Source organism: Zootermopsis nevadensis, unplaced genomic scaffold (genome assembly GCF_977971745.1).
Source record: "Zootermopsis nevadensis isolate Lab colony 2312 unplaced genomic scaffold, Znev_1.0 Znev_ptg000020l, whole genome shotgun sequence".
Classification (NCBI taxonomy): domain Eukaryota; kingdom Metazoa; phylum Arthropoda; class Insecta; order Blattodea; family Termopsidae; genus Zootermopsis; species Zootermopsis nevadensis.
This window is the reverse complement of record NW_028259152.1, coordinates 8409529-8428467: the sequence shown is the minus strand read 5'-3', so window position 1 is coordinate 8428467 and position 18939 is coordinate 8409529. Positions and strand designations below refer to the sequence as shown.

Genomic DNA, 18939 nt, shown 5'->3' with positions numbered 1-18939 from the left:
ACCGACCCTCCTGCGATTTCGGAATGGCGTGTGCCAAAGACTCGCCAAAACGGCTACGGAAACCTATGAAATGCTAAAGCAAGCATTTGGGGAGTCCGCAATGGGTCGTACACAAACTTTTGTGTGGCATTCACGTTTTAAGAATATAAAAATCCGTGGCGTAACAGCCCTTTGAGAGCCAAAGCCGACTAGCTGGCTGCTGGCCTCACGTTCACATGCCTAAGCAGAGGTGAACGATCATCCAACCAGATATAGGGTGACGTGTGGTCAGCACGACGAACCCCCAGCCATTGCCATTTCAGGACCGGATTACGCTACCCATTGTAGCTCCCCAATTTCCTCTCGATGCTGGGTTGGCTCCGGTCCCATACACTGGTCGAAAGCTCATGAGAAATTTCTTTCCCCGAGACTCGAAGCAGCGCGCATTCTATCACCAGTCCGAAGCATGATGCCTCAAAAAGATTGGAAATAGATCAGAACATGGCTCAATTTTGGACTACAACAGGAAGTTTAGAGTACATAAACCAGAGAAAATTCGTTGAAGGCGGAATACGTATCAGTGCACAAGGAAGACTATGTGAATGACTTGATGTGGAAGGCGCTGCCTAACGCATGAGAATAATATTAAAATGTATCTTAAGACGGTTAATTCGTGAAGATGTAAATTGCGCAGATTTTTATTAACAGCGATGAACCGCCCGATGCCATAAAACGGGAAAATAAATTCTACAGACTACCATTTAATGCCTAGTGGAAATAATATTTATCTACTGCTTTAAAATACAACACATCTATATTTTTCTCACAGAAAACATCTACTGGTTTCACATGACTTTCAGAACAAACGAAGATTATTTCCGTAAACACCATTACCAACTAACTTTGGTAATAGTTACGCATTGCTTTCTTTGCAGTAGCAAATGGACGTTTAAGTATTATTTAGATTAGCTTTGGGCTCCAAAACTTTATGGATCGTCATCTACTTTAAGATAACTTATCTATGCAGATTCAGGTTATTATTCATTTATATTTTAACAAGTTGTTGAAGGATTAAGCACTTTCTGGTAACAGCAGGATTTTACTCGGAACTTCACACAAGAAAACACGAAAAAAGTGTATAATTATTGTACAATATTCTACAGCAGCAAAATTTTGGGTTCTGAATCAGACTGAAAGCTAATAAATTACATTTTTGAATATATTTAAAGTGACAGTGTAATCCGAAGAAAAATAAAACGTTTATGTTCCAGTATTTCCTATCGAGTAAGGCACCACACGTTTAGAACAAAACAGTAACACATCATTATCTACCGCGGTTGTTACAGACCCTTGTGATTAGAGCAAAATTTGTAACGTAGAGAGTGAGAATATATTTCACCCCTTCAAGTGTGTGTAAGGCGGCCCAAATTCAAGCCCATTGTCCAGAATGGTCGTTAGTGGCCCAGTATCAGTTTTACCCAACATCCATCCTTTTCTTCAAATCTTGTAACAATGTCCTGTTTGAAGATGGCTGTAGTCTGAGTTGTTGCACCATGCCGTGTGGTAGAAGTTTACCGACGTTTCAGAGGTGCTTGCTGACTCCATCATCAGGGCGATCTCATCGCCTAACTTATCCTAACTACAAATTTTTGTTATTTGCAGTTTTGTGTCAGTATGAAGCATTAAAACATATTAAATTCACCAGCCCTCAGGCATTATAATAGAAATCTTACTGCATACACATTCATATAACATTGCATATTTGGAGAAAAAATATGACGGGCCTATTTTCTCGACATTGCAAATGTGTTTCGCTATACTGAAAAATCCCTTAATCCCTTTCACCCTTGTAAGATTTGAGGTTTTCACAGCGGTGAGTATGAAGATTTCTGTCTTCTGGGTTATTGCGCTGTGTAGTCTGATCGATGTTTACCAACGTTTCAGAGCGCATACTGCCTCCGTCATCAGGGCGATTCATCGCAACAACCCATAAGACAGAAATACTTTCACCCTTGCTTTTACTTAAAAAAACCTTCTTCTGTTAGCACATCCCATAGTATAGTATTATTTCTGTTCTCAAATTGCCACAAATAATGTAGGTAACAAATGGTAACAGATTGTTAAACATATTTCTTTCACTGATATTCCCAAACGCCTGATAAATCTAGACCAGAAGGGCCAGTGCTTCGAAGGGAAATACATGGAGTGTAGCATTAAAGGGTTAACATGTTTAACTCTGAAGCTGAAACAGAAGGGAAATCAATTCCCTCCCTCCACGTCAGTCATGACTCTACACTTTCCCTCCCCAAACCACACACTTTCCTCTTTGGACAAGGTCCAAGGCCCCTCCACTACTTCACACGGAAACCAATTCCACATGAAAACGACAAAAAGGCTATAAAATCAAGTCAGACGCGTTTAGAGTCGACACTTCTATCAGATTTATTGTCATCATTCGTAACTGCTCTCCTCTCGTTCCTGCGTTGATTATGATAGTGAGAACAGTCTACACTGCCTAATCTCAACATTATTTTTGACTGAAAACATATCTAATTTATTTGTAGTTTCTTTAACGACGATATTAACGTCTGAGACTGTACAAGATCGAGTTATCGAAAGATTAATAAATTACGAATTGGAAAAGATATGTAAGGAAGCGGCCGTGGCCTGAATTAAGGTACTTTCGTGTGAACGAGGACAGACGTACGTACTCTCTTTAATATCTTCGAATCAACAGATTTATTTCCCTGAAACTTGATACAAATGTCATACCATTTGTCAGTAGTCCCAACATTTTTACCTCATAACATCGCCATGAATCAACACAATGTTGACAACAGGCTGGAAAAATTAATGATGAATGTATTGACTATGGTAAAGCTCCTAGTCGAAACGGAACAAAAACATGTGTGCAGTGACTAGAGCAGAACTTTTTTATGCTATAAATTAGACTGCAATAAATCTTTTAAGCGCACAGACAGATTAGCAGATTGCTGCAGTCGTATTAACTACAAACAAATACGAACTAAATACTATAAGTAATCGTATAAATTAACTCACTGAAACAAAAGTCATCTTTAGAAGGGGATCAAGAAATTATCCGCCTTTTATGGAACCAATGCCGTGTTCAGAAGAGTTCATTAGGTTCAATTAAAATCAGTCCACACTAGCTCACTCATTCTCATTCTGTAAAAATCTATGACTTAGTTAATTTTTAATTAGCCATTTAACTTCTCTATCGGGATTCCACGTGCTAAATTCCCCGTCCAGAGAGCAACTGTCCTCTCATAGGATTTGAGGTTCTAGAGATCCTTGCTGCCTCCATAATCAGGGTCCGTAGCCCTCTGAAACGATGGTAAACTTCTACCAGACTACGCGGCGCTACAACCCAGAAGACATCCGCCTTCATTAAGGTACGAGGCGCGTCCACAAAGTAAGTTTCCCACTCGTCCCACAGCTAGCAAACCTTATATTGCGCGAAGCGACTGTGCGTACGTGATAGAGCAATGACGTAGCATGGCGCATGCACTAACGGTACTTCCCGCGTTCTCACAGTAGCATCGTTGCAGCTGTTGAAGATGGAGGTTCTTATTCCAGCTCCCGCCGACTGTAAAGTGCGGTCAGTGATAACGCTAGGCCGCACACGGCTCGACGGACAGCAAGTCTCCTGCAGGAGTTCAGCTGGGAGGTGTTTAATCATTCACCCTACAGCCCGGACCTCGCTCCCAGTGATTTCCATCTTTTCCTACACCTCAAGAAATTCCTGTCCGGTCAGCGTCAGCGTTTTGAGAATGACAGAGAGGCGGAGATGGTTGTCACACAGTGGTTCCAATCCCAGGCGGCAGACTTCTACGACACAGGTATTCAAAAGTTGGTCCCACGGTATGACAAATGTCTCAATTCCGGTGGCGAATATGTTGAAAAATAGCTGGACACTTGCTGTATCTGTTTCAATAAATATTTCCATGAAATTGTGTTTTGTTTCTGTAAACGGCCCCGGGGAAACTTACTTTGTGGACGAGCCTCGTATTTATGGCTTTCCTCTGTCTGACCAGGAAAATGCTGGGGAAGTAAGCAAAAAAGGTTTTCTCTACACCCTCCAAAATTCATCATTCAAAACTGAATAATAAGTTAACAAAGGTGTGTAATTTCTTCTTCTAGTGACGAGGCCAGGCTAATAAATTGCATGTTTGTCTGTAAAAGCTAAAAGAAAGTAATGGTTTTGTCAACTATACCTCGACGGTCTAAAAGAAGAGAAGTGTACTTTAGGTAAAACAGAAGTTATTCAGGATTGGCATTCTTCAGTGCTACATCCCATTTGTCTACGAACTTAAATGTCTGCACTGAAATATGCGTAACGCTTAATGTTGTTATACGAGTCCCTCTTAATGGCCCTTAAAACATCCCATGCCATAAGCAAACACGCCTGAAATGCGAAGAATACTGATCGTTTTTTTCATCGGATTCATTTTAAAGTATCCCGCTAAGCATTTGTTTCCTGTGGCTGGAATGAGGGCAGGTAGAGCTGAAGGCACTTGAAAGCAGTGAGTTAACATTTCCTGAACGCGAACCAGCTTAAACAAACATTACAAAGCACTAGCATTTGGAATGGTGCATTTCTGGTGCATACATCTGCTCTCTACAAAATGTCCCAAAATAATATCTATACACATTCAATGAATGAAATAAAGACATTTTAATAAACTAAACCATTACATACGTCGTCATCGGCACTTAGTGAATTATTGAATGTTGTGTAGGTGTTCAAAATGACCACCGGCCATGTCTTCCATAAACACAACACAGGGGGACTGTATTATAACGTATAATCATTTTGGAACACCCTGTTTTCTTTACTCATGTTAGCTACATTTATGGAAACGCTTGTGTAGTATATTTATACATGATATGGTGTATTTCTTATATCAGTTTGGAACCATCAAAATTCAAAGAAGTAAAGAACGAATGTGGAAACACTATTTATTCTGGTAAGGATTACATCTTTCCAGTGCTGTTCGTCAGGTAATCAACTAATTCGTTAATTTACTTAGTACTTAAAAATTCGCATGTCCATCATTCAAGGTCTTACATCTCACTGGAACGTCGGTCAATTTCTATGAGACTATAAGGCGCAACATCTCAGAAGACAGTCATCTCCAAAGGCTAGGAAAGTGACAGAATAAATTGCAATTACATTTTTCTGTATTGGTTCATTACTATCATAAACCCTCTCTCAGTACCAAATATAACCAATGCAACTAAGAAACTAACTCAACGCAACACAGTCCTTCCACAAAATCTGGGAGTCTTTCGGTTTCTTCAAGAGATTTCCTAAATTTTAGGGAACAGATAGCTAACACATTGTAGACAAAATTTCGCCAGTTGACCCTATCTTATGCCACATAAATGCAGCCATATTTTCGCACAGTATTTCCTTGTTTTAATATTATTATCCCATTTACGTCTGGGTTTTTTACGTTTCTACCAGTGACCCGACTAATATACATTGAAAGTACAAGAACGACATTAAACACCAGGAAGCTAGAAGACTAATGGAGAAATGAGTCAATCAGGTTCTGTAACAGGTATTAAAATGGCTGTGCGCCTGCGCAGATGAATATTTATGGTTGAAGATCCAGTCAATTCTCCGTTCAGACAGACAGTACTCATGGCGTTGAAGTTCTGTGTCTGAGGGAAAGCGCCGATAAATAAACAAGAATCCACAATCCTCAAAAGTTATTCTTAAGGCTGAGGGAAATCGTTAAAAGTGGGGGAAACAGTGAAATGAATATCGTTACAGTTGTTGGAAGAAATCCAAAATATTCTAGAAGAATCCGTTGTATGAAGTCCCTTCGCTTGAATTTTTCTCCCGCTTCGCCATTCATTAGAAGCAGTATGTGGCGTGTCTGTCTGTCTCTCGTGTCCCATGAAGTGTCTGTGTTCAACATGCCCCCATACTCTCGTTCCAACCCATTTCCTCGTCCCATTCTATTTTTAAATCCGCACCCCCACCCCAACTTTCTTCACGTTTTCCTTCAGATACTAAATTTCATTCTCCACCGAGGAACGAAAAACAGAAACATTTGCCTTCACGCCAGTTAAACATAAGTCGTTACAGCTCTCCGATACATTATTGGCTTGTTTTGTTGAAAACTGTCGTTACAAGATACAAGTAGCCGTCATCGGAGTTCGCTGTTTCTAATCGGCTCGTGTATTGACGATCCGGTCTGGCCTACTCGAGGTTGTACTGATGGCTGCCTAAATGTAAATTATATGTTTTTGAACTAAATTTGTGCATAAATTCTTAGACTATTTAACAATCATGTCTATGTCAGATGGTCATGGACAGGTAAGAATTTGTAAAACAATGTATTGTCCTGGAATTTGTCAGGACAGACTGAAGAAAATTTCTAATGTAATTGAGAAACTTAACTCTGTGCAGCAGAGTCCATGTCCAGTAGTCTGTAGTTGTTCAGCTGATCAAGAAATTCACTAAAATTTAAGGAACTCGAGCGCTTGTTAAAATGTACGACACAAAATCCCGCCAATAAACTCATCCTAAGCTAAATGAATTCAATCACTCACACTCTACTTTCTTACGATTTATTTCAATATTACACTCCCATCTCTGAAAAAACTAAGTACATGTTAGTATCCCGTCAGCAGACAGACAGACAAAATCGTATTAGGGTGGCTAATAAAGTGTAACAAACTTAAAATGTTTGGGAACAACATTAATAAATCAAAATGATATTCATGAGGAAGTTAGGAGACTAACTTCTGGAAATGCTTGCTATTTCTCGGTTCAAATTATTTTGCCTTTCTGTCTGATTTCTAACAACCTGAAGATTAAAATATACAAGAAAATAATTTTTCCTGTTGTTTTGTATGGGTGCGAAACAAGGTCTCTTTCTCTGAGGGAGGAACACATTGCAGGTGTTTGAGAATAGGGTGTTGAGGAGGATATTTACGCCTAGGAGAGAAGACGATGGGGTATGGAGAAAACCTTCAGGATCACAAACTGAAATGTAGTTTTCGTTCCTGCGGTAGATGTTACGTTTATGATATTAACTGGACTGTTTACATTTTCCTTCCCAGCATATCTTAGAGCCACTGCTTCCAGAGATGATGGACGAGCTAATTAATGCAGTTCCAGCTAAGAACACATATCGACTTATATAACGGCTGAAGCAACAAACGGTGCTTAACTTTGTGGCTGTTTCTAGATGAAGTTTGACACAACCTGCCACCAACAGTCTGCCCCCCCCCACCCCCCATCAAAAGTCCGGGAACTGCACAGTGCGGTCCCTCTCGTCCAAACAGTCCGCAGCGATGGCAACAGCTAAGTTAGAATTTTATCGCCTTCCAGAGTTCTTTCAGCCAAACACTGCTATTGTAAATTGAAACATACCAAGATTTATTCCTCTTCCGTCCACAGAACGCGATTACGCAGCAGGGTTCGAATCCCAGCAGAAATCACCTACCATTTTCGTATTTTTTTAAATTTATTTTCAGAGTCGAAGCTGGGAATGTACATTAACACTTCTAAGCACAGTGGTCAGTATTTATACAACCACCTTTAACGTTCTACAGTTTGCTCACGACTGGCGACGTTTTCCTGATGGTGAGTTTCAGAGGGAAACTGTGCCCCCCCCAAAAAATAAAATAAAATGACAGGAGGTTGTAGAAAATGATATAATAGGAACTAGATAATTTATGTGCTACACCTAATAAGTGTATTCACATGCAGAATGAGTAATGTGGGACATGTAGCTATTTATTGTGAGAATTATTTCAAAACCATAAATACACTCTGTAAATCATTTTGTACATCCTTGTGATGTCACAGTTGTGTAACGTAATATTCTTGTGCGATGGTGGGGTCTGCTCTTTGATGTACTGGAGAGAAAACATTTCTGTTTGGGAAACATCGCCAGGTGAAACCAAAGAACAAAGTACGTAGGTGGTTCCTAGGTAGTGAGCGGCAGCTGACCTTCCTCTGTCTCTTCACTTACAGAAGAACTAAAGCATCTTCCTGTCTCCACTTTCTTCTTCCCTTCTTCCGTTTTCTTCCTTCTTGTATCTCGCTTTCTTTCTCAAATTCATTTTTTATTATATTTCACTCGCGTTTTCTGTGGATTTTCTCATGTAAATACCGGAACTACACTTTCAGCATAGACAACGAAAGTTTCGTGTCCGCTCTATCTCAATTCCTAATCCATATCGTTCTATATCTTTTTATCACTTTACGACGAATATCACCTGCAAAATAATTTGTTACAAAACAATTTTTCATAAATTAGAAAGGAATCGACAACATAAAAGAACAGAGTTTCTGTTGTAAATGCTCCGTACTGTTATCAACGTATCCTAGAATAAAATAATTACAAATGTTAGTTTTTATTGCAAATAAAAATCCAATATGTCCGAATCTACTAAATTTACTAGTAATACAATTCCCTCTTCGTTTATTACTCTACAAACTAACAAGATAGATAGCAATACAGAATCTATATTTGTTTTGCTCGAATTTCCTAAGTTATACACTTTCACCCCGCCCTGTATTTGGATTTAAGAAACCATGAAATCTTTTACGTGCCTCTCAGCATCAAATTTCCGGCCTCAATCATTATACCGCCTGCATGTTGTGCCTTCCTGCTTGAATGGCTACGTCAGAAATTAGGAAGAAATCCGGAAGGAGTTCAAAAAGAAACTTTCCCTCCGTTAGCTTTTCCCTTCCTTTCCGCGTTCACAAAACAAACTGTTCTCCCCTCACTTCGCCCCGCTTCCTCGTGTTTTCTCAAGAATTGCCTGTAATGTAGCAGCAGTGAGTAGCGTTGAATCGCCAAACAATGTCTTAGCTTCCCTCCTTGCAAACGATGTAGCATTATCTCTGGACTGATTTCATTTCGGTTTTGTGTCTGGAAAAACCAAAATAATTTCCAGATAACATTACTACAGTTTCTATATTTATTCTTTTGCAGATTCTACGAGGGACGTACAATAAATTCTAGGAGTGATTTATCTTGTATTCTTGTGGTTAAAATACTATGCTAACACAGTCAATGCACATAGATTTTATATTTCCACACAGAACGTGGCAGACTCAAATTAATACAAAGATAAATCCGTAACTTAGTGACTAAAAAACTAAATCTGCCTATTAAATATTGAACGAGATGACTGCAGAACAAACAAATATCTGATAAACATCAAATTGTCTAAATGATTGACGATATTCTTCTTGGTTTTGCGCCGTGCAGAATTGTAGGTATATATCTCCATCTTCAACCTTGAAGATAAAGACAGTAAATTTTCCGAAACGTTAGCATTTGCCTAGTTTTATATGGCTCCAAAAACCAGAAGAGTAACATCATAATTCTCACAACTGTGAAAACCTAAATTGTGGCTAAATAAATGAAACAGTTATAAATTACCAAAACCACTTGCTAGATGGTTACCAAACTAAACATTTACCATTTTAACAACTAACACATAATCCTAGAGCAGGGTTTGTGCTTATTAGTAGACATTCATAAATTGCTGCCCTGCTCTTACGCAGCTCCCAAATTTCTTCGCTATCTTCTCTCAAAATCAATCCTCATATAATACAAATTAGTAAACTCGACGTTTATTCCAGCTTATTAACAGCCATTTATAAAAACGTTTTCATAATTGATTCTTTCCTTTTTCTTTGCAAACAACTTTGTAGCACACAAGTAAAAACTCTTCACATTAACAATTTATGTACTTCAAGGACCAGTTAACGTCTACAGTAATGAGGGTACCTGCGAATTTCACACTGCTATGGAAACAAAAATAAACTAAGAGTTTAAAAAGTCTTCCATGTAATGAAATTCATATCTGCGGTATGAGGATGGTTTCTGAGGAAAAGTAAGTGGGGTCAGACTAGCTCAGTGGCTCCCAGTGGGAGTCCTGCGTTGCCTCAAAGGGCTGTCAGCTGCTTTGAAGCATGCTTTCAGACTTTAATTGAATGCCATATTAACGAGAAAACCAACTACAAGGGGTTAAATATATTGCTACAAATTTTAGCATCTTACATACGTAGCCTACAAGGTTACCAATGAATACGAAAAGAAGTGACCGTCGCCTATATAAACCACTGGCAAATTTTTACGATTCACGATCGGATATGTTTAATCACTTATATGGATGAAATTCGAAACAATTCACTTGTTGGACAGAATACATAATTTATGTGCACAAAAATTTTGTTTCAGGGTGGAATTAAACTTTTGAGTTCATTTTATAAACAGATAGGCAAACTCAAGCAGCATTACGACGGGTTACTAGCATTATCCCTTCAGTTTCCTATACGCAGAGAAATTGTAATCGAGAACCTCACGAATGCTATTCATATGCATTACTGGTGGCCTAACTGACCAGGTTGCTATTAACACTCTCCATGATACATAAGAAATATTTCCTTTGAAATTACTGGCCTCTTTATTTTGCATTAATTTGGTTTTTGGAAATGTCAGTCAAGGAAACGAGGTCCTGTAATGTTTAAACACATAAAGCTCACTATTTGTAGATTTTCAAAAACATAGATAATATACTAACAATGTTGCAAATACGTAAATGTAAAACTATGTAAATGCTGTGGTGATGCCTCGAAAAAACAATACAACAAATTACTTCCACATTATTATTAACTAATAATCGATACCGGGAGGGAATTATAACCGGACACATCTGAATAGAAGTTTCGATGTTTCTGTGAATGTGCATTTTCTTATCTGAAAGTAAAATGGCTACGCGATGTTGGAACATTCCTTGTAAGATCGTCTCATGAGGAGAACGGTATTGGGTAGGGAGTCCATTTTGAAAGGAAAACAAAACGGAGTTTCCGTTTGCTTTGCCAGAGAGTCTATCGGCCCTACTGTGTTTTCACTTGGTGTAATTACATCACTGGCTGGTTCCTGTCCCACAGAACCAGGCAAGAATCACTCAAATACTTCTCCTCACTTCGCCAAACAATGCGAAGAGCATTTTGATATATCTAATTAACCCAGTAACTCAATGGAGCACAGTCTTTAATGAGGAATTGATAGTCGCTCAACTGGTCAGTAAATTCCATGCCTTTTACATGGAACCAAGAAATCATTGTTATGATCAAAAAAATCCTCCCGTTAGTCCTATTTTTGACCAATTAAACCCAGTCGATAACCTTACGTACTACTTCTATAACACGATCTGGATGTCAATGAAGCGACTGAGCCGAAAAGGGCTGGATCTACGATAGTTTCATCTGGGCAATCCTTAAAGCACTGCCTTCTTCTTCTTGCCTCCTGGGATTAGGATGAAGTCTGTTCTGGCTTCATGTACATGTTTTTAGTGATCATCTTATGCTTCTATATTCCCCTGGTTTGTAGCAGTGTTATACGAGCTTTTGGATTCTGTTTTCCCCGTTCTGTCCAAATGAGTTAATCACTTTTCACTGTCACCATCTATTCTTCCATTTATTAAATAAATATTTAGTTCCTTCTGCGCCGATCATATTCTTTCCTTTTTAGCTGTGTCTGGCTCAGTATATTCCTTCACACCTTCTACAATTTTCATTTCTATCTCTCAAATTTTACCAACTTTTTTTATAATGGCATTCGTCTGAAGGAACTGAGCGAATCTACAACAGTTGTCTGCCAAAACAGCCCCAGCCTCAACCAGAATTCAGATCTGACTTAACCTAAGACAAATTAAGCTATGTTTCCGTACTGCTGTTTCTCTGGACTGATCCATCGTTTAATATCCCAAAATTTAAGTCACTACGTATCGGGATCTAACGCTGCTCTCGTCTTCGGATGACAATGTCTGCTATGTTGGTTATGACAGAAGCGACTAGTTCCAATCCCTAGACCTGGTCCGACATAACAGAAATTATTATCTGCATACTGGAGGAAAGTCAGGTCCCGAAACGCGCTTGCTTCGTTTCTAGAATACTAAATGATGAATCAAGTCCAGAGAAGCAGAAATACTGAGGACAACATAGCATCCTTCAAAAGTTTCAGTCAGGCCATGCTGCTGTTTCAAATAACCTTTACAGTAGTCCCGAATTCAGTGACGGAGAATAATGATCATTTTAATTCATGTGACGACAAATGAAGACAATACAAGAGCTGATTAACATGTTGCAGGCTTGCAAGCGGAGCTATTCTACGTGCGAGAGGGCGTGGTCAACACTTACGCGATGAACTTCGTAGTGCCAGTACCAGCGCACATCTCTGAGCTCGAGTTTTCGTGGCAATCTCTCACGAAAAACCCGGTATGTACAATACAGAAAGCGCACATTCCAAATGCATGTCACAGATAAAAAAAGGAATTCGGTTAAGTTAGAGTACATACTTCGATATGTGTGTTAGAGATGCAACAGAGATCAATGTGTTTGTTTAGTGATACACCATAAATTGGATGCTTATGTTAGAAATGTAACACATTCGACATGCATGTCAGAGATGCAAAAGAGTCTCGATGTGTTTGTCAATGATGTAACAAATATCTCATGCGCATGTCAAGAGATGCAAAAGACATGTCGAAGATAAAACAGGAATTCGATGTATGTCAGAGAGACAATTCGATATGCACGTCAGAAATACGACAGGCATTCACAGTTAAAGTCACAAACAAAAAATTAATTCTATGTTTAACGGATTTTCGATTTTAGTCAGAAATAGTATATTTTAGGAAGTTAATATTCAAAATTTAAGTTGAAAGGGAAGCGAGAAATAAAGGACGGTAGATTAATAATAGCAGATATTATGATGTCGAATCGGTAGATGAGCGTTTAAGACACGGTGCACCATGAGTAAGAACAGTAATTATAAAGATAATGGTGAGGAAGACGATAAGGCGAAGAGTGACGGTGAGAAGGAGGAGGAATAATTGTGAGAATAACATTGGGAACGTGAATTATGGTCGGTGTTAATATCGGTACGAAGAAACAATGTTACTGATTGTGGCGATAATTACGAATTACTGAGAGAGATGAAGAAACCCGAGGTGTGGAGGTTCAATCCGCCTGGTCCGAAAATTACTCCTGTGCGGGAAAACGTAGCAACGCCAGGATAAACCACAATGACAGAAGCAGACACACTTGGCATTGCGGTTTGTGTCACGGGGGCTGTACGTGAAAGGGCCCAGTAGCGGTTTTAAGGGAGGTAAAAGTCCCGAGGGATCGTGAAGATTTAAACACAGCACGTACTCTGGTTTCCTGCTAAGTCACTAGCACAGGATACCAAAAAGCGGGTTAGCAAAGTGGTAAATGTTTCTAAACTGATTCCACTTATTTTTTAATTAGTTTATTTAACAACAGTGAAAGTATTCAATGGGGCAGCCGATCTCAGGGCCGAGTTGGCTGATTTCAGTTTCTACTGGTTATTTAACGATGCTGCGTCAACCACAGAATCATACAGTTTAGAATGAGGCAGAAAAATAATATTGAAAGCCTAGTAGGTAAGAACTTGCATGGACCTGCCGTCCGGGACGCTCCTGGAGAGACAGTTTGTCATTATACCGAGTAATCAAACGGGCGTTCGAATACATTGCTTCTTGAATGCAAGCACATAGCGTTAACTACAACACCGGCATGCTTAGTCTAGCAATGAACGAGAGATGGGCCCAAAAACATGATTATAAATGATATGTTGGTGACATTCAAGACATGGCCAACGTCTGCCTTTTATATTTAACAGATTAGGTGACGAGTGTGACTTTGAAGCTGACTGTGGGAAACGTCACGTGAGAAGATTTGTACTCTTCATCTGGCATTTTCAGAACACTTAACAAATGATGTGATAAGCGTTATACGCTGCACACATGATTTAAATAAGAAGCACTGCTTTTTTTTTTAGCAAACCCTTTATATAGAGACGGTTCTTGGTATACTATATGAACAGTACCGGTTATACAGCTTCATTTGTAAAGCAATTATAAACGATGAATTATATATAAGAAAGTGGTCTTGATATATCCTAAGATATTGGGCTATAATGTCTGATTAGAACCACGAAATCACACACAATCTCTAGATCTCTCAAAACTCATTCGGTACATAATCTGTTACAATATATTTGAATCGGCGATGCTGTGCTAGAGTGATCGTCGCTGTGTCTTAGGAACAAACTCTTTCCCCGGCTCTGAACATCAAGACGGACAGTGCGCAAGTCACGAGTTTACACGCCAGCTGCGTACAATGGGTTGCGTGCACTTCATGGCACCTGTTAAACGTTTCAATCACACACGAACATGCCCGCTAAATATCCGTGCACTTGGCCCTTGAGCATGTTTGTCATCACACACATAAAAATTAGTGTGACCGAACCGAAGTTGGTACATTCAGCTCTCTTGGTAATGGTAGCATTGGCAAACAAACAGGGAGCGTTAATTATTGGAGAAATAAGGATAAGAAGACAAATAAGGGATGTAAATTACAAATAATGCATCTATAAACTCCATGCTAAAACTTATAAATATGTTCTTAAATAATGTAAAATTGCAACTTTCTGATGGTGAAATTGTACAGATTCAGCCACTTCACAGATAATTCCAATACTAGGAATTGAAAATATGTTTTGTGGCGACCTATTATTCCTGTAGATATGCGACTTCTATAATCATTATGAAGTCGGTTCTTATGAATATTAAAGGAACGTGTAACTGTGTAAAACAACTCTGGCACACTCGGGGGCTGGCCTGCAGTTGCTGAGTTCACTCTAATTCCGTACACGTATTCTGTACTACTGTCGACAACCCCCCCCCCCCCTTAAGAAGGAAAGTTCGGGTCACGTCCCATTTCCCCCCTGTAGGTCACCGGTGCGAGCCACCTGTGTCCAAGAGCCATGTCAGCTACCCCTGCAAATCCACCCAGTGGAGGCTACTGCATTGTATGTCTTCCCCGACAGTAAATGTGTTTTGATTCTTTTATCCAAACAATCATTTTAAGCCTTCAACAGTCTTAAATTGTAACAGACAAACAAAGACTACGTAAGTGATAAAAATTAGGCTAAGTAGTCAATGTAGCGGTCTTTAAAACTCCTGCCTCGTTTTTCGAGAGGTCTCGGCTTCAAATCTCGGCAGGAGACCGGTTATCCTGACTGAAGTTGTTCGTGCTTCCCTATTCCAGCTACTGCGCAACTGGCGTGAGCAGAGACCTAGCAGCCAAGGTGACCTTGACTTGAGTGTTACGGTAGATGCTGGGAGTGTGTGGGGTGAATCTGGTTATGCTTTCATTTTTGTACCGAAGTACGTGGGATGCGTTTTAAATTATACACCCTGTATAATAAATGTTGTGCAATGCATTATTAAACGTTTATTAAAATAATAATAGCACACGCACGACCTTCATGAGACGTGTGGTCGCATAAATCAACCAGGCAGCAAAGGTTAGTAATAAGCACAAAGTCGGACGACAGCTGAAAGAAAGGTAGCTGAATAGAACGTCGTCAGTTCGAGTGACTAACGCAATTTCAAACTTGTAACACATCAAAATGAAAAACAAAGCACAGACGATATTGAATCTGGCGCGTTGCTAAGCGACCGCTCCAGCTGTCTCTCGACATACACACGGAACTTTCCATTATTTCCGGGTTATGCAACGAGTATTCATCGAATAGCAAGCAGGTCTAGTGGAATTAATGAGTTTCTCTTCTTATTTGGAACTGGTTGATTGGTTGATGGATCGAGTACCTGAGATCTTGGTTGTTGTCTGGGTATGGTTGAATGCTGGATTTCATATTAGAGTGGCTGGCTAGCTGTTGAGTCGTTAGTGAATAGTTGGATAGTTGGCTGACTTCTTGATAGTTCGATGGGTGAATGAAAGGTATAAGGTGTTCTGCACAATATATAACGTAGATCATTCTTGCACTAATTCCATTCTAGGTCATGCAGGTCCCCCCCCCCCCCGGTAACAGCAATGAACCCCCGAGTCATGCAAGTTGACCGCCCTTGCTACAATCACGACAGATATGGACAGACACACAAAGTGAAGAACACCTAAAAAGCAAACGAGGAATGCGACTACAAAGTTTTATTTACTTTCTTTATTTAACGACGCTTTAAACAAATCAGATCAGATAGCGTGGTAAGATAGAATGATTAATTCTATTAAATAATTGGAAAGGATATGGAATGTTAATGGCCCAAGGGAGGGGCGTTCCATCATTTACATATTTAAAACCACGATAAAATCTATTAGGATAGTTGATGTATGAACTCGGTATTTTCCGAGCACGAAAAGTGAGTGTTGACGTTAGGCATGATAGCATTAGTGCGCGTGTTTGATATCGGCAGACCCACATTCTGCAATAACCATTGTGTTTTACATAGTTTGCACTGATGATGATAGTCTTAAATAAAGACTACTTGAACTAGCCCGGAGAAACTCGGGAGAACCATCATTCAGGACAATAGGTGTTCGGGCACAGATTCGAACCCTGAACGTCTCAAATAAAATGTATGAGTGCTAACGTATTCACCGCAACTAACGGTTCTCGGGGTTACAAGGACGTAACTAGGAACAGTCTACTTCATAGCAAATTTAGCTCGGAAACTCAAACACCTTTGCCCCGAATGGGATTCCAACCAGTGATCCAGAGCTTTTCAGGGGCCTCATATGGAAAGAATAATCCGATAATCCCTTTTAATGTAGTGTTCTAACACGGCTCGGTGGAGCAAACTGGATCGTTATTTGTGAAAGTCATAGAGCGACATTTTTCTCTCTCAAATAAACGAGGTGCCTGCGGTTTGCATGCAGATATGAAGCTGAGCCTATATTTCCAGTTGACATTGATTTATCAAGAACCTGTTGACAACAGCAATGAGGTAGACACATGCGGTCATTTGTTTTCATAGGAGCGAAGTTTCTTCAAATCGAACGAAGCTACGGGTTCTGAAACGCTTTCAACCGCTCACTATTTTCCGTTTCCGAGTTTTACGTAAATACAGCACCCATTTTCAGTTATCTTTTCTCTTAATTATTTCCATTCGTGTTTTCGTCTACGTGTATCCTAATCTATAAACACATACACAAAAGCGAGAACCCAAACATTAAATGTTAATTTGTAAGATAAAATTACTTTCACTTTCGCCCATCCGTCCGTATGTAACATCGATCAAAATACCTTAATGATATTCCATCAGAAACAATATTACGAAAATATTCTACATTTTCTTGAGCTGCTTTCATTTTAGTGTTATCTGGTTCGTTTTTTGGGCCAATTTATCAAGAATTTAAATGTATTTTGGAGTCCATCTTTTAATTATTTTACATATTTCGACCCCTCTATTAACATGTGTAATTTTAATTTACTGTAATTCCAGACGGCTGTCATCTTCAAAAGCGCTGTCGTGAGAATCTGAGATCTGAGTTTTACCTGCTGTTTTATATGGGTGTGAAACTGGGTGTTTCGTTCTAATACAATAACACTGACTGAGGGAGCGTAAGAAACAAAAAAAAAACGTGGAGACAGTGTTTGGTCCAGCAGGGAATAAAGAAGAATAAACGGAAAATTACATAATGGTGAACTTCAAAATCTTTACTTTTCATCTAATAGAAACAGAGTGATAAAATCAGCGAGAAATAAATGCATGGGAAATATAGCACGTACAGGAAGAGAAGATAGCATAAAACGTTCTTCTCAGAAATCTTATAGGAAGAGACCAGCTGAAAGGCAGTAGAGGAGGATAATATTAAAACGGATCTCCGAAAACTAGTGTAGCCTATAAAGTTTAGGAATGGAAACAACTGACTTCAGATTTCAGTAGCTTGAGCTTGTGAAAACGGTAATAAAATTTGCAGTTCCACAAAAGGCGGGAAATTTATTTAACAGATGAAGAACATTAACTTCTCTAGGAAGACCCGACCACGGAATTACTCAGCTGACAATGAATAACAAGAGATATTGAAGGAAGGCTCCCATAATTCCTTTAGAAAGTGTGGATAATATTTGTAGTAGTGAATCAGAATATCCGAAACACAGAAAATATATCGCTAAGGTAACCCGCTCCGTTATCGTATGCAGAAGTTATTATACAAAGAAAACTAATATGGCATACGCTCACAAAACACGATAAGTGAGATCAGGCAGAGAAACGTAGAAATTCATTACGCAAATTACAACTCGCGGAGGATGCAACAATTTTTCTGCACGCTGTTTAATTGCAGAGGGTGTAGGGAAGTCATCCCTCTTGCTGAAGGTGCAGAGGGAGGGGCAAGATAGAAGCAGCTGATTGTAATTGCGGGAGACTTCTACACGCCTCATCAAAAATTGAAGAGTACATTACCAGAAGGACGTAACTCCATTTCATATTATGTCCTTCGTCACCATCGCATTCCTAAGGTAGAGGAGATGATTGCCAGATATGGTGGATGGCTACAAATATGTTGAATAAAAGGTTCCCGATAGCAGACGAGTGGTGGTTTTAACTGCTTGCAGGTTGGATGTGGCGGTAACAACTTTTTACCTTAAAACTTCATGAACTACGAAATATTTAAGGCATCAGAAATGGATAAGGGATATGGGATATTAGCGATATTACCGGTCTGCAAAACATTGGAAGTCGTTATTTGTGTATTCCAGATGGTACTGTTAGAGCAGTGAAATGAAAATGGTTGCAATTGGCCGGGCATGCAGTATGCAGGACGAACAAAAAAATCATACATAATGTCGGTGTGTAATATTGGTAATATGACAATGTGGAATACAGAGAAATATATGGGAGGATAACATTAAGATAGATTTCACGGAAACAGGTTGTGAGGATAGGACATAGTGTGCGGCTTCGGTATTAGCGATGTTTGAAACTCAGCATTCTGTTACCAGAGAGTTGATCAGACAAGTATTAATGCGTAATAAAAATACGTTAGGTAGTCGGAAATTGGATCATTTGTACAATCTGGATTAAAGTTAAATTCTGAAATGAAAAAGTATTGAATTCACATTAGGC

The 18939-nt window shown here is 39.3% G+C and overlaps 1 protein-coding gene across 1 annotated transcript in view; it reads left to right on the top strand.

The window, feature by feature from the left end:
• LOC110835370 (inactive tyrosine-protein kinase Dnt) overlaps positions 1-18939 on the top strand; it is a 170400-nt gene that overhangs the window by 65192 nt on the left and 86269 nt on the right. Inside the window, exon 2 of the mRNA XM_022075512.2 lies at positions 12135-12262. Coding sequence (XP_021931204.1) covers positions 12135-12262 — 128 coding nt within the window. The remainder of the gene's footprint in view (positions 1-12134; positions 12263-18939) is intronic.